The 16507-nt window shown below is 40.2% G+C and overlaps 1 protein-coding gene and 1 pseudogene across 4 annotated transcripts in view; both read right to left on the reverse strand.

Moving 5' to 3' along the window:
- Positions 1–16507, reverse strand: part of PRIM2 (DNA primase subunit 2) — a 272180-nt gene that overhangs the window by 86384 nt on the left and 169289 nt on the right. For all 3 annotated transcript variants that reach the window (XM_082639744.1, XM_082639745.1, XM_082639743.1), the window contains 2 exons: positions 5434–5506; positions 2624–2809 (listed from right to left, as the gene is read on the reverse strand). In XM_082639744.1, the coding sequence (XP_082495870.1) occupies positions 2624–2809; positions 5434–5506 (259 nt within the window). The remainder of the gene's footprint in view (positions 1–2623; positions 2810–5433; positions 5507–16507) is intronic.
- LOC309813428 (small ribosomal subunit protein eS7-like) lies at positions 12346–13150 on the reverse strand (annotated as a pseudogene). Its single transcript has one exon. The product of its transcript is annotated as a small ribosomal subunit protein eS7-like (transcript).

A 16507-nucleotide genomic window follows, 5' to 3' on the forward strand; every position in this document is an offset into this window, starting at 1 on the left:
TGAACGGAACAAAAAGGCCAACCCTCCTGCGACTAAGAGGTTATTTCCTCCTGCCTGAGGGCCATGAGCTCAGACATGGATTTTTTCCTGCCTTCAGGCTCAAACTGAAACACCGGCTCTTTCTTCCTGGGTCTCCAGCCTGCTGCTCACAGAGTTTGGTGACTCAGCCTCCATAATCACACGGGACATTCCATACAATACATCTCTTCTTGTACATATGTACACACACACACACACACACACACACACTCTATTGGTTCTGTTTCTCTGCAGAACCCTAACACACCTACCTACTTAATACATCAAATTCTTAATAAAAAGGTCAAAACACATTTTCAAGTAATAACATATAATGAGGTCAGTGACACAGCAAGGTTCTCACATAGCTTGATAAGAGTCTAATTTAAAGCTTTTCCAGTCATTTCATAGCATGACAGCATGCATCAAAACTTCAAAACCGTCTACAGGTTTTCACCAGGTAAACTGGTTCCCTGGTGAACATATACAGAGGACATAATCTGAACTATAATCAGATTTATGTGCTCAGGGTATTGGTTGCAATACCATTTATGACAGAGTCAAATAGACACAACCAAGTGTTCAATAATAGGGGAATGATTAAGCAAATTATATTACTTTCAAATGATGTGTTGTCATGCAACTAACACAAATGATATTTTCAAAAATGATTCAACAACCTGGGAAAATGATCACAATATAATGTCAAATTTTTAAATGGGAAAAAACAATGATATCTAGCTATCTAGACTAAAGAGAAAAGCTAAAATGTTGACAGTAATTATTTATGAATGAGACAATGATGGGAAAATTTTCTGTATTTTTCATACTTCCTATAATCAGAATATGTTACCTTTAAAATAAAATATAACATTATCCAGAATTATTTGATTTATTACTATTTAATAAACATTATCCAAAATCATGTTTAAAGAAAACTCTATTCAATGATAAATTTAAGCTTCTATGGACAGTTATCAATGAAAACGGTTTTTAAAACAAATCTGTAAAAACTGCAAGAGCTTTTTATAATACGTTATAAAAGAGGCTGAACTTTTTTAAAAAGTATAAGGCTAGAGACGTGTTATGGACTGAACTGTGTCCTAAAATTCATCTGTTGAGGCCCTAACTCCCAATGTGACTGTATTTGGAGACAGGGCATTTAAAGAGGTAATGAAGGTTAAATGAGGTTATAATGGTGGGACTCTAATCCGACAGGACTGGGGTCCTTCGAAGAGGAGGAAGGGAAACCAGAGAGGTGGACACACAGAGAAAAGGCCACGTGAGGACACAGCCAAGAAGGCAACTGCTGGAAGCCAGGAGAGAGGCTTCAGGAGAAACCAAATCCTCCCACACCTGGATCATCTACTTCCAGCCTCCAGAGCTGTGAGGACATATATTTCTGTTGTCTAAGGCACCCGGCCTGTGGTATTTTGTTACGGCAGCCCAAGCAAACTGATACAAGACATAATAAAGAGTCATTATAAAATTTACTTGGTAAATATTCTTTATCCTATAGTTTATCTTTCCTAAGAAGAAACAAACAAGAAATAAACAATAAAAAATATGCTTCATCCCACAGTGCTAAGCCATAGAAGGGACAAGAAACCATAACGTTATTAGCTAGTCCTACTTAAGAGAAATAAGGAATAGGAGTGGGAATCTGAGAAGTATGAACGGATTTAAAGGCAGTTCTCAGGTTTACAGTGATAAACGTCTATCTAAAAATTCCCTGTGATGGGCTTCCCTGGTGGCACAATGGTTGAGAATCTGCCTGCCAATGCAGGGGACGCGGGTTCAGGCCCTGGTCCGGGAGGATCCCACGTGCAGCGGAGTGGCTGGGCCTGTGCGCCACAGCTGCTGAGCCTGCGCTCTGGGGCCCGAGAGCCACAACTGCTGGGCCCGCATGCCACATCTATTGAGGGCCGCACGCCTAGAGCCCATGCTCCTCAACAGGAGAAGCCACCACCATGAGAAGCCCGCGCACCACAACGAAGAGTAGCCCCCGCTCACCGCCACTGGAGAGGGCCCGCACGCAGCAATGAAGACCCAATGCAGCCAAAAATATATATATAAATAAATAAATTTATAAAAATAAATAAAAATAAAAATTCCTTGTAAAAGATTCCACATAACACAATAGAATGCATTCTAAGCTGTTTTCACTTTATCTGTTCTCAACATTTCTCGGTCCTGAAAATAACATTACATGTGCATGTATGTATATATGTCTATACATATTACACACACACACACACACACACACACACACACACACACACATTCCTACAGAAATACAACTCAGAATGCAATTTCAGTTATAACAACCACTGGCAGTTTACCTACCAAGAAGACGACTCTTCATTCAAGCATTATTTTACATCTTACATTGCTGTTTTGATCTTACCCTTTAAACTGAATCCACTTTCCCAATCTTTTGTTGAGCAACTACTAGATTAATACGTGAGTTTCTTTTTACCTAAATGAAACTGTAGACACACTTACAGAATTTTCAATTATATTTCAGGGCATATTCAAAAAACAAAACTTTTAGTCTTCAGACCAAATTAGAATTTCAGTTTCTGCTCTGATTTTTCAGAATTACCTTGTCTGGATCCATCTTTCCTCTGATAAATTCCTGCTTCCAGAACTGCAATGCTTGTTCTAAGGTTAGGCCAATGCCCTTCAGGAAGAGGCCGTACTGCATGCGGCCCCCATGACGAAGATGGTGATTTTCCCGCAGGGCTTTATGTAGCTGACGCATGCAAGGTGGGAAGGATTTGGTAGAAAGCTACAAGAAAAAAAGAGTGTTTTGTTATTTATCAGGTCCCCCACAATATTTGTTGCAAAAATCAATCTAATTTGCAAATTGTAAGTTCAGTTTAATTGGAATAAAAACAAAAAACCGTAAGGAAGTTATTACTGTCTCGCTGTGATTACAGATTATTTTTCTTATTAATATTTTAATATTGATTACATGTCAAAATGATAATATTTTAGATCTATTGCATTGAATAAAACATATTATTAAAATTTATTTCACCTGTTTCTTTTCTTTTTATAATTTTTAATTAAACGTTTTCTTTTGAGATAACTGTAGACTCCTATGCAGTTGTAAGAAATAATACAAAGAGATGTCATGTACCTGGTATCCCCCACAGGTGATATCCTGCAAATCTGTAGTATATTATCACAACCAAGATACTGACACTGATACAATACACTATAGTCTTAGATTTTCTCAGTTACACTCACAAGTTCATTTCTGTGTACATGTGTATGTAATTTTTTCACATGTGTAGGTTCATGCATCCCCCACCACAAATGTTTCCATTTTATAACCCCCATCTTCTGCACCCTGCCCCCCATCATTCCCTAACCCTTGGCAACCACTAATTGTTCTGCGTCTCTATAATTTTGTCATTTCAAGAGTGTTATACAAATAGAATCATATAGTTTAATGTTTTGAGAGTGGCTTTTTACTCAGCATTCCCACAAAATTCATCTAAGTTGTTGCAGGTATCAATAGCTTATTTTTTTTAAATTGCTGAGCAATAGTCCATGGTGTGGACGTAACACCATTTGTCTAACCATTCACTCGTTGAAGGACATTTGGGTTGTATCCAGTTTGGGGCTACTTCAAACAAATGAGTGTACAGGTTTTCATGTAAACCTAAGATTTCATTTTCCTGGGATAAATGTTCAAAAGTACAATTGGTGAATCACAGATGAACTTTTAAAATAACCCCAATACAAAGTAAAACATAAAAATAAGAGAAATGGTTCTCAAAATGTGAATTCAAATAAATGTGTTAAAGAAATTAACAATTAAAAGAAAACCTTTTTCGGACTTCCCTGGTGGCGCAGTGGTTAAGAATCCGCCTGCCAATGCAGGGGATATGGGTTCGAGCCCTGGTCCGGGAAGATCCCACATGCCACAGAGCAACTAAGCCCATGTGCCACAACTAATGAGCCTGCACTCTAGAGCCCGCGAGCCACATCTGCTGAGCCTGCATGCCACAACTACTGAGTCCGCAAGCCTAGAGCCTGTGCTCCGCAACAAGAGAAGCCACTGCAATGAGAAGCCTGTGCACCGCAACAGAGTAGCCCCTGCTCGCCGCAGCAACTAACCCCAATGCAGCCATACGTACATACATTTATTTATTTATTTATTTATTTATTTAAAGGAAACCTTTTTCATCTATAGTCTCAAGTGTGTTTTCCCTGACCTCCTCAAGCATCCTCCTGAGACTTAACTCCCACCTCTCACGGGCTCCTCAGCAGGTTCAGCTTTGCCCATAAGCAGGGGCAGGTCTCACTTTGCTCCCTTGACTGACCAGGCAGCCTCTTCATCTTTCACAGTAACAACTTCTACTTGATTATAATTTTTCATAGGAAGATGACCTATTCATTCCAGACTCCAAAAGCTCAGGGTCTCCCCCTACTCACCATCATAACTCTTGTTTCCAAGCATTAAAACCTCACCTGTGTATTTTTAATTTATTTTAAGTAATTTGGTAATAGTCTAAACAAAGATTAATTATGGCTGACTCAGTTTCCCTTTTTTAAGTAATGCAGAAATTCTACAATGTATTAAAGAGAAATTCTATAAAGTAAAAGCATAGTAAAGTGTGCGCTCTTTCGTTCTCCTATGGAGCCACAAAGTGAAGCTGAAATGAGCTGCCTACTAATCTAGTGGCAACACAAGATGGGAGCCTACCCTTAGTGTCATGGAATAAATTTTGTATCCTCCTCAAATTTATATGCCAAGTCTTAAGCCCACGACCTCAGAATGTGGCTGTATTTAGAGCTGGGACCTGTAAGGAGGTAATCAAGGTTAAATGAGCTCATGGGAGTGGGGCCCTGGTCCAAGGTGACTGGGGTCCTTCTAAGCAGAGGAAGAGACACGGGGATGAGCAGCCACCTAGAAGCCAAGGAGAGAGGCCTCAGGAGAAACCAAACTTGCTGATACCTTCATCATGGAATGCTCGCCTCCAGAACTGTGAGAAAATAAGCTTCTGTTGTTTAAGGCACCCAGACTGTGGTATTTTGTTACAACAGCCCTAGCAAATGGATATACTTAGTATTTTACATTTCTCCTTTACTATATGTATATGGTATTTAAATATAAACAATAAACACTATTTAGTTGTCATCACTTAAAAAGAATTCCCCCTTTGGAAAACTGATTAAATTCTGTTTTTATCAGACTACAAATAATTTTCTGATTTTTTGGTTTTCCTATGATGAAAAAAAATCATAGGTATAGCACATGGGATTTCTTTTAAAAATGATTGGCAAGCAATGAAACAACATTCCCTCCCATCTCCCCACCCGCAAAATAATCTTTGGTTGAAGAAAATCTGTGCTTCCTCCATTGACAAAGGTTTAAGTTTAAAAGGATGAGATGCTTACCGAATCGATCTGATCTAAAGAAACCTTCCCGACATTTCCCTGTGTACTGTAGTCTTGACCAGTGTATGAATGACTAAAAATAAAAAGAACAAAATATTAGAATAGGATTTGTAAAACATATTTTGATCAGTTCAAAGGAAATCTTTAAAATTCTGATACAAAGTCACAAAGAGATTTTACACATACCTTAGGAAAAACATAGCCAAGTGTTTTAAAGGTACTTAATAGAATACATTTAAGTAACTTTCCCAAAATTAATACAGAAATGCAGTGCTCATCTGGATCTCCCGATTCCTAATCTAGGGTGCCATTTCCATTTCTTGGAAGCAATATGCAAGTTGTTGTTACAGTTAACACCTCTCCCACTGACCCCTTATAAGAGCATGGCAGCAGAGCTAGGAATAAATGGGAGCTTACGTCCAGAGTCATCACTCAGTAGGCCCTTGAGTGAGTCACCTAAACTCTCCACACCCCAGGATCCCTGTCCGTCAAATAGAGATGACAGTGCCTGCCCTGCAGTGTTGACAGGAGGTCAGAATTGAAATACCTTTTGTTAAAGGACCGGACATATAGTAATCACTATTCATTAAAACAAGTAACATGTGAACAGCACTTTACATGTACAAAGAGTCCAATTACAAAGTCTAATTACAAAGAGTCCTTTGTAATTAGAGGATATATCCTCTAATTACATCCTCACAACAGCCCCAAGAGAGCAGGTTTATTTTACATTTGAGAAGTGAGGAACTTGTTAGACGAGAGAGCAAGTCAGCAGTGCAGCAGGAACTCAAACTTCTGGACTCCCAACTTCCTGTTTCTTCACTATACCATGCCATTCTCTTCCCTGTGATACATTTTCCTCTCGTATTATTTAGAAATTAGGAAATAAAACATGGCACATACTACCTAAAGCCCTCCACCTGTGTACATTATCATCTCCTTGACACAACTCCACACCCATAGCTCCATCAACACTGACTCAGATGCAGACATTCAGGGATCACACGGCGAAGAACAGGTGCAAGGTTACATAGAAAACCACAGTCAAACTGTGGTTTATGCAGACTCCACAACTAAAGGGAAGTTCTGGAGTAAAGTATCATTACAATAACAAGGGATTCCGGATGCTCTACTTTCTACCTGCTCAGCACTATAGCTTCTTGCTGCTGGATAACATACACCCTCAAGATGCTCTGTAGAAAGGCTGTTGTTCCTACAATCAATCAGGTTATTGATTAAACAATGGGTACAGATTATGAAGCAAAACTACTGGATATCTCGGGACGTTGCAGCCACTGGCAAGGAGACTGTCACAAGTGTAGATGTCCCCTTCCGACAGTCCTCCCTCCATGGGCTAAGAATGGCCTGAGAATCACTCTGAGAGCAGGGCAAGCAGAATGCCAGAGAGTGACACAGAATGATCCTGTACCTAAAACACATCTTCTTGCCTTTGGTATTATTTCTCCCTCCAGTAACAAATTTCTGACAGCATATCACTGGACTCTATCCACTCCCTTTATCATAGTAGCACCATGCCACACAAAACTCATGCTAAGTTAAACCAACAGCTGCCATTTAATTTTAATATTTTACATTTTAATATAGAACACAACCAGAGAATTGTTTCAGTGAAATCCCCCAAAATAAAAACATATCTCACTTTCCAATATGTCTTACACACCAGGCAGTGAAAACAGCATAGGCTACGAGTCTGAAGACTTGCTTTTGTTTTTGTTCTTTAAATCATTGGTTTGGCAAACTGGTAATCTGCACTATTCTCATTTATAAAATGGTATTAATAAGGCCAGGCCTGCCTAACTAACAGAAATCCTGGGGAGATCAAATGAACTAATAAATTCAAAGTGCTAATTAAAATCAGTAAAGCATATTCCAGTACACAGAGCAACTGCAGTCTTGACCAGTAAGTACAGAGGAACACAAAACAAAACAAAATAAAATAAAACAGGATGGGAAGGGAGGCAGCATGATCCTGCAGAGGAGTCATCCCCCAGTTGGGAGATGCTAGCCCACTCCACTGACCCCTGTAAGCTTTAGGCTGTAAATCGATCACAATCATCAAACAGGACCGTTCAGCTCAAATAGATGCACAAATACAAAAGTCCTGTATAAATGGTAAAATGATGTACAAACATGATCATAGTCACTGAGTAGTTTTCTCAGCCCAGATTAATGCAGTATACAAAGTACAAAGAGAAGATGTATAAAGAGGACACATATGTTCGCCTGAATGCCAGTATAAAATGCTTGTTCCTCAAAGTTTTAATAGAATATGCAAAGGGACCAAATTCCAAGAAACAAAAGTAAGAAAGAGAATGGTAGCAATGATAAATGCAAAGAATTTACTGGGTATAAATAATTACAGAGAGAATATAAGGAAACCGTCAGACATCATACTTCTAAAAATATTGTAAATAGACAAGAAGATGGTCACCAGCCAACCCAGTAAGGGCAAGTGTGGAACCCTGGAAGAAAAGTGACAGAAATGAAGAACTGAAGCATAAGAATTGGGAATGAGATTCCTCTTCCACTCATTCAGAATCAGAAAGGATAACTTATATATCTTGGTTAAAGGAGTTGGTACATCACAGCTATTTAATACATACTTGAAAAGTTATTGATAGATGAAGCCAAGGGGGAGGATTTTCAGATATAAGAAAGGCAAATCATGAGAAGCAGTGTATCCAATGATCTGCAGGCAGAAAGAACCATAAAAAGATTTTGGACAAGAATTCACATAATCAGGTTTATACTCGAGAAAGAAAGCAGTGGAGAGAAATTACCAGAAAGGGAGGGATTGGGAAATGGAAAACCAGTTGGAAGAATATTGCAATATTCCGGGCAAGAGAAGTTTTTGTAAAGACCTTCAGTAAAGTAATGGCAATAGATGGAGAAAGGAAGGCAAACAAGGTAAAAGAAAAAGGAACAAATAGTGCTGCCATAAAAGAATAAAAATCCTTGGGGCTTCCCTGCTGGCGCTGTGGTTAAGAATCCACCTGCCAACACAGGGGACATGGGTTTGAGCCCTGGTCCGGGAAGATCCCACATGCCACGGAGCAACTAAGCCCGTGCACCCCAGCTACTAAGCTTGCGCTCTAGAGCCTGCGAGCCACAGCTACTGCAGCCCGCGCACCTAGAGCCCATGCTTCACAACAAGAGAAGACACCACAGTGAGAAGCCCACGCACCGCAACGAAGAGTAGCCCCCACTTACCACAACTAGAGAAAGCCCAGGGAAAGTAACGAAGACCCAACGCAGCCAAAAATAAATAAATAAATAAATTAATTAATTAAAAAAAAAAATCCTTAATAACAAATCACATTAGCTTACGAAACCGGACCTTTGGCTTTTACTTGGAAGTGCCCAGGGATGTTACGAGATGAGACTCCTAACAGCCCCCAGGACAGGTAAGGCACCTTCTACCACCCTCAGAGCCTGGTGGCAGCTTCATATCACACAGCTTCCAAATGAATGCAGCTGCTACACTAATGAGCAAAAACATACATAATGAACTGTCAAAATATAGTCTTAGTTTCATGATTTTAAAAACTCAGTCAATTTTATGAACAAACATTTCTTAATCGTGGTACTGGGGAAACACAGAAAAAGTAATAAAAACTTTTTATAACTTTTTTTAATTTTTAAAAAAATTTTACTGTAATTTTTAACAGTAAAAACAATTTCTATTTGGTTCGATATACACACACACAAACCCAGCAGAAAATACTATTTTCAGCTCATTTTAAATACTCACAGCTTTAAGAAACACTCACTGTCACTGATGTACAGTTTTAACAAAGGGGATTTAGTCAGCATAAAAGCTTTCCTGCTTCTAACCTTCCGTAAGAGAATAAATTGAGATGTAACACAAATGTAATTTTTTTCAACACAGCGGACCAAAGAACATTTTAATGGGCCACAAAAATCAAATTATGTCACTAATCACTATCCTGCCAAATATAAAGAGGAAGTTTTGTTCTTTTCGTTTTTTCTGTTTGTTTTTTTGAGGTACACGGGCTTCTCACTGTTGTGGCCTCTCCCGTTGCGGAGCACAGGCTCCAGACGCGCAGGCTCAGTGGCCATGGCTCACAGCCCCAGCCGCTCCGCGGCATGTGGGATCTTCCCGGACAGGGGCACGAACCTGTGTCCCCTGCATCGGCAGGCGGACTCTCAACCACTGCGCCACCAGGGAAGCCCATGTTCTTTTTGGGTTTTTTTAACATCTTTATTGGAGTATAATTGCTTTACAATGGTAAAGAGGAAGTTTTGATTAATCAGAGAATCTTAAAAAGTCAAGATCTGATTTAATTCTCAGTTTAGCCACTAATTTGCCACAAGTAAAAAAGAAAAAGCGTAAGTCAAACTATGCATTAATTATTCATCCATAAATGTGGACAGTAAGGGATTAGGAGCTATAGTGATTTATTTCCATCCTGTATGCTAATTTATCTTCTGTTTGCGAGAGTATCAGGTGAAAGGCGCTAAAGGTAAAATGGTATCATTTTTCTCAAGTCACCAAAAAGCCAGAAAAGTGGTGAAAACAATAAAGATGTGGGTCCATGAATACTGAGTTATATTAGAACACTGTCTGTGGTGAAAGGCGACAGTGTGTGTTTGCTAAAATGTAGCAATTACGCAGCACTGTACAAGCAACACAAACACCTTCACTCCCCAAACAGAACTAGAGAAATGCATAAAAGCCAGGACAAACCTTACTTTTTTAAATACCATTAGATTGTCAGGCTCTCTATAAGAGACTTTTTCTACATCCCAGTCGTTGTCCTTTTCTAATTACCTTTTTTAAAAAAGCTTTCAAGAGTCTCTGTATAGCTCCTCAATCCCTCATCAAGCACTTCTGTGACCAAGGAAGAGTCACAAAGTAGTGACGGACCCAAAGATGACCCAAACAGTACGACGTGATGAGGTGATGAGAGCCCCAACAAGGCCATAGAGAACAGGCCCTTCTCAGAGCAGGGGGAGGAGGACAAACCACATGCAGCCCCGAAAGGGCACCTCAGAGGGAGCCGCCCAGGGACAGCATCCAGGATTCTGAGTGTCGTGAGAACGCTGCTGAGATGCCTGAGCACAGCGCCCAAGCTGAGCAGACGCCTGCCAAGCCAGCGGGACCAGCTCAAGGCCGAAGGAGAGGAGGTTGACCATCAGGGAGAAGGCAGGCCTGGGCGGCAGAGGGGAAGAGCAGGAGACCACAGTCAAGGAATAACTGAGAAGTCACAGGCCTGGTTGTTTTAGTGTTTTTACCATTCATAGTTGAACAACTTTATATGTATTAAAACATTCTTAAATATTGACCCGGTGCAGAAAAGTATATGACATGAGTTTATTAGAGTTGTTGGAGGGTTGTTAAAAGTAAGCATGTGATAAGGAGGTGACATTTGGGGATAATAAAAACGTCTGTTTTTCTCAGCATCTAGAGGGTTAGCACATATCAGATGGACAGGCAGAAAGACACAAGCAAAGCCAAGGAAATTTCACAGTTTATAGACGAAGATGTTGGGTTAGGTGGCAAAAGAGACAAGCAGAGGCAAGGGGGGAAAAGAGCTGAAACTAGGCAGGTAGGTCCTGAAACGCAGGTCTCTGAACAAAAACCGTTAAAATAAAGAGCCAATTCTATCTCCTTTTGCAATAATATAGTGCTAAATCATGACTTTAATAAAAATTAGAGGTTTTGTCGAGTTTAAAACCTTTAAAAACCTAAACCTGTGCATAATAGTATTTTCTAAGAAAACTGAATCTTGCAAACACAGAAGTAATTCAGTGTTTGTCCTTGGTTATTTTGTTCTGTTTTGTTTTGAGGTGATGGTCCTAAGTTATCCAATCTACTATAAGAGAACTAATGGTACACAAAATATATAAAAGCATCTTCCTACTGTTGCATTTGTTCAGTAAGCCTACATGCAACTTAATTAAAACTCGGTCACATCTGAGGAACTTTTTCCTCCCACATTGTCTTGCTCATTAAACAGTAAGATGTAAGCAGAGTTGGTTTTCCAATAAGGCTAAAAATCACAATAAACAGAAAATTGTAAAACCAACAGTTTCAACAAATTAAGAGTTGAAAGGAGAAGAGACTTTCAAAATATCCATAACACATATTTACATAACCATATTCGACATGATCCTATTTTCAATCCAATTAAACAATCCGATAGGGGGTGGGAGGAGGGCTGAGGCATAACAGAGACAGGAAGGCACAATCAGTCACAGCCACACAGAACCAGTTCTCCCAAACGCTACCACACAAACATCAAATCTACACAATAGAAATGCAGTGGATACATAAAGAAGTAAATCAGAAACACACACATCTGCACACATCTGATCTGTGAAAGGCAGACCCATGCCTGGTCTTTGTAGAAACAACAGAAATATAAGCCTTGGTCAATACACCACCAATGTCAACAGAAGCACTTAGATTTCAACAGGGAGTTGCTTTTGAGTGCTGAAAATAAGAGGCGAAAACAAAAAGAAATTATATGAAAGTCGATTTGTGGGTCTCATGACAAGATTAGCTGGTTAAGGAAAAAAACCTTTCCTGCTGTGGCCCTGATCTCAGCACATGACGGCCCATCACAACTCTGCTCGAGTGGCCTTCACGAGTCCTACCACTGAGATACAAATGGCACAGAACACAGCTGGCAAAACGGGTGACACCTCTCCAATCATTTTCCCGTTTTCCGATTAGTGATGCAACTTGAGGGAGGGAATAAGGAGTAGTGGAATAGTTGCAACATTTTAGGAATTAGCTGCAACTGTGCCTCATTTGCATAATTTTTCCAAGTCCAATCTGCCCAAAGCAATCAGGGAGCATAGCAGAGTAAGGGAGTGAGCCAAGCAGACTGACGAGGAGCACAGGTATCAGACTCACTGTGTGACTTTGCTTTCAGTTTCCTCACTGGGAAACAGGGATCACAAAAGGGGTCACAAAAGTACCCCTTCCAAGGACTGCTGTGAGGATCAAATGAGATGTAAGAGTTTACCGCACGATTTTTCACTCAAATTGTTTTTTTTTAATTGTAAATAATATTTTATTTAGTCATTTTTGTTTACAACTGAAACTCTGGGAATTCAAAATTAATATCCTTGCCCGTGAGCTTCTTATAGACACCAGAAAATGTTCCAAGCTTGTGTTCCACATTGTTCTGCTGTGCTTTATCCAAATGAACCTTTATGAGTTGGCTGCCAACCAGCTTCACGCGGATTCTCTTGCCCACAATCTCACTTGGGAAAACCAAGTCCTCCAGGATGGCATCGTGCACTGCTGTCAGAGTGCAGCTCCTGGGATGCTTTTGCTTATTTTTTGTACGGCTTTTGCAAGTTGGCTTAGGCAGAATTCTCCTCTGCGCGATAAAGACAAGGTGCTTCCCGCTGAACTTCTTCTCCAACTCACACACTAGTGGACCTGGATTTTTCTGGAAAGATTTCAGTTGAGGAATGGGAACAAGATTATGATAGCTTTCCGACCACCACCAACTTCAATTTCCTCAGTGGTCATGATGTTCAGCTCCCGCAGCTGGGCCTTGAGGTACAAGTTCATCTCCAGCTTCAGAAGGACCTGGGAGATGCCCAACTCAAATTCATCTGGCTTCGCACCATTGGGCTTGGCAATCTTCACACTGGAACTAAACATGGCCTGGACCTTGCCAATGCGGCCAACACTTCACTCAAATTGTAATCATCATTATCATCCAGGCCTCAATTTGTTACATGTGGACACTTTGGTTGTTATTTCTCTCTACTCTTTAATATTCACCACTTTCTTCCCTTGAATATCAGGAAAAAAATGTATTTCTTTCCTATCTTCTTTATACTATCACATAAAATATTTAATCTTAAAGTAGAATTTAGATGTCCTTGAATAACCTGATGATCTGGAAGGTTTTATCTATAGCTACACTCTTAGAAAGTTTCCACAGTGCAAAACTTCAAACTCAAACACTGCAGGTTTCAATGGAACCCAGCTTTGCAGAGCTGCATATCCAATATGGTAGCCACCAGCCAACTGTGACTAAGCTGCACTTGAAATGCAGCTTAGTCAGAATTAAGAAGTTCCATGAGTGTAAAATTTGCACTGGATTTCAAAGACTTGGTATGAAAAAATGTAAAACATTTCATTAATAAATTTTCCTATCGATTACATGTTGAAATTATATTCCGGATATGAGTTAAATATTAATGTCACTGAAGTAATTTAAAATTACACATGTGGCTCGTATTTGTGGTGCTCATATACTTCTGGACAGCACTGTCAGAGTGAGGACAGTGACACGAAGCAATCAAGTGCTTCCCCTGAGGACTAGGTCCACATGCAGAAACGCCAATTGACCTACCCTGACGACTCCTATTTGCCAAGTGAAGATCAGACTCTGCTGGTCATCAGTGGAATACAAGCTGCAACTGGGCCACTAAAGGAATGACTCAAGTCAGCTGTAAATATGCTTGTTTTCATAACACTGTGCTTGGGAATCAAGGTTCCAAACTTGAGCCACACCCTCCCATTTCTACTATCTGGGAAGCAATCGTGAATTCTGATTAGCTTGGAGGTAACCGGAATCACTGGGGAGGAGGGTGCGTGTATGTGTGACACATTTTTGTCTGGGAGTCTTTGGGGCTGCGTGACTCACCTCAACACTTAATCACAACAATCCATTCTCCTCTCATCTGTAAGAAGCTGTGCTGGGGGCCGGGGGTGCGGGTGGGTGGGTATGAGTCCGGAAGACAGCAGGACCCTGGGCTAGGCCAGACAGAACCCGCCTCCCATCCTCAGGGAGCACCTCTACACCCTCCCTCCCCACCAACAAACAGCCTCTGAGGTTCATAAAATAGTAACACAGAAAACACATTTCCTTTCTTCGTCAACTATTCCCCAGTACTCTTGAAAGAGGTTAACCCTATTTACTCCTTTCTATCTGGCAGCTATAGTTTATCATATTTTAAAAACTGATATCAAATAAAAAAGCAGTGAAGAAAGCATCACGAGTAATCAAAACTGATCCCTGCATCAAGGAAACATATTTCTTTGTTTAAATTAAAAAGTAAGCTAATACATCTTTCAAAATGAACTGTGATTTCTTACATCATTCTATAAAAGTATACCAAGTCCCAATACAACCCTTTCACATGAAGTCAGGTGTAATCATAGCACAAATGGAAAAACAATTTCAAAAAGAGGAAACAAAGGTTTTGAACATCACCCATAATATCCACTTTTGCAATCACAATTTTACCCACTTTAGATGTTAAAAAAAAAATACTCTGACCACATAAGCTAGGCTATTCAGACATCTAGAAAGCACAATCCCTGCAGTTTGGATTTCTTGGGTGTGTAGGAAATCAAGGGAACCACAGTTACAATATATCACTTCCTGCTGTGAGGATATCACAGGAAAATTCACTCAATAGCTGTCACCACTGAAATTGAAATGAATTTCTTTCTACAGCTAAATCCCTAGTAAATGGTATCCCACTTGTGTTAGCCCAAGTAATTTTCCCTGCAGTTACTCCAAACGAGAACACAATCAATAAAATTCTGTTATAAATTGAATATAAATTATTTTTCCACAAGCATGAATTTTACTCAATTTTGCGTAAAAAAAAAATCTCTCTGAAAAACTACCATCAGACGATACATAGGATAATGATCAGTATTTCCCTACAATTGAGAGAAGCTGTATGATTTCAAGAGGTGCACATACACAGTAAAAAAACAAGCTCATATGGGTTTCCACATCAGGTGAGAACTACAAACAGCACAATCACTACTCTTCTTTGTTTTAGGTTGGCCTCATCTTTTCCCATATGGTCCATATTATTCTATTTATTCCCATTTCTAAGCTGCAACAGTCCAATGAACTGCAAGAGAGTTGAAAGTTGCACCTCATTTTTCTATAAAAAATATCTGTACCTGGGGCTTCCCTGGTGGCACAGTGGTTGAGAGTCCGCCTGCCGATGCAGGGAACATGGGTTCTTGCCCTGGTCCATGAAGATCCCACATGCTGCGGAGCGGCTAGGCCCGTGAGCCATGGCTGCTGAGCCTGCGCGTCCGGAGCCTGTGCTCCGCAATGGGAGAGGCCACAACAGTGAGAGGCCCGCATACCGAAAGAAAAAAAAAAAATCTGTACCTCACAATTGTCAAAAATCATGGAATTGCACCCTTAAAATGAGTGCATTTCACTGTATGTAAATTATACCTCAATAAAGTTGATGTAAAATGTAAAATATACACATACATCCCTATAAGATAGTCACACTACAGTGCTACATAGATGTTTGCACCATACACACTTAAAGCCCCCAACAAAGATCTCTATTTTCATGAGTACGTTTTTTATACTCCTTTTACATTCTTAGCATATTCTGGGAGTATAATGACCCCTAAGTAGAGGCTGTTTTGACTTGGCTTTGACCCAGGATAGTCAAATGATTGCAATAAAGAAATGTTGCCTGAAAGATTGGTACTGAAAAGTTGAGGGTGTTGAGGGCGGGGTGGGCGTGAAATAAAGTTCTAACACACAGGAGAACTAAGACATTAAATTGATGGTCATCGTCTCATTTCCCCACAATGTACAGAGGGTGGGATGCTTCTGAGATGCGCTATCACATGTCTACAGCACCCGACGATGCCCCCTCACACTTGTTCCCTAATAATAGAGAGAACCAGGGAAATGAAGGTGGGGGTTTGATGGAGGTTTGGAAGGGAGGGGAGAAGAAGGGGAGAGCTAATGAGGATTATTATTACAAGTCACATCCAGAGATCATGTCACACACTTTTCCTACACACTCTGTCACTCTTGCACAGCCATTAACAATGGCTCATCACGTTAAGGTCTTCGTTTCATAGATCAAAACAGCAAGGTTCATAATAGCTTTGGTTTTCTTTTGTTTTTAAATACAGTCTTCAACATTTGGATAGGTCGCTGGGGAGAAAGAAAGGGGGTCCTTCTGAGGTCACACAGAGAAACAGAAAGGACTCTCTTCGGTTAGCTCCTGATTCCAGGAGAAACAGTCCCAAGTCCCAAAACAAAAGGCAAAACCAGTG

The sequence above is a fragment of the Mesoplodon mirus genome (assembly GCF_964341445.2).
Source record: "Mesoplodon mirus genome assembly, chromosome: 12".
Lineage (NCBI taxonomy): Eukaryota > Metazoa > Chordata > Mammalia > Artiodactyla > Ziphiidae > Mesoplodon > Mesoplodon mirus.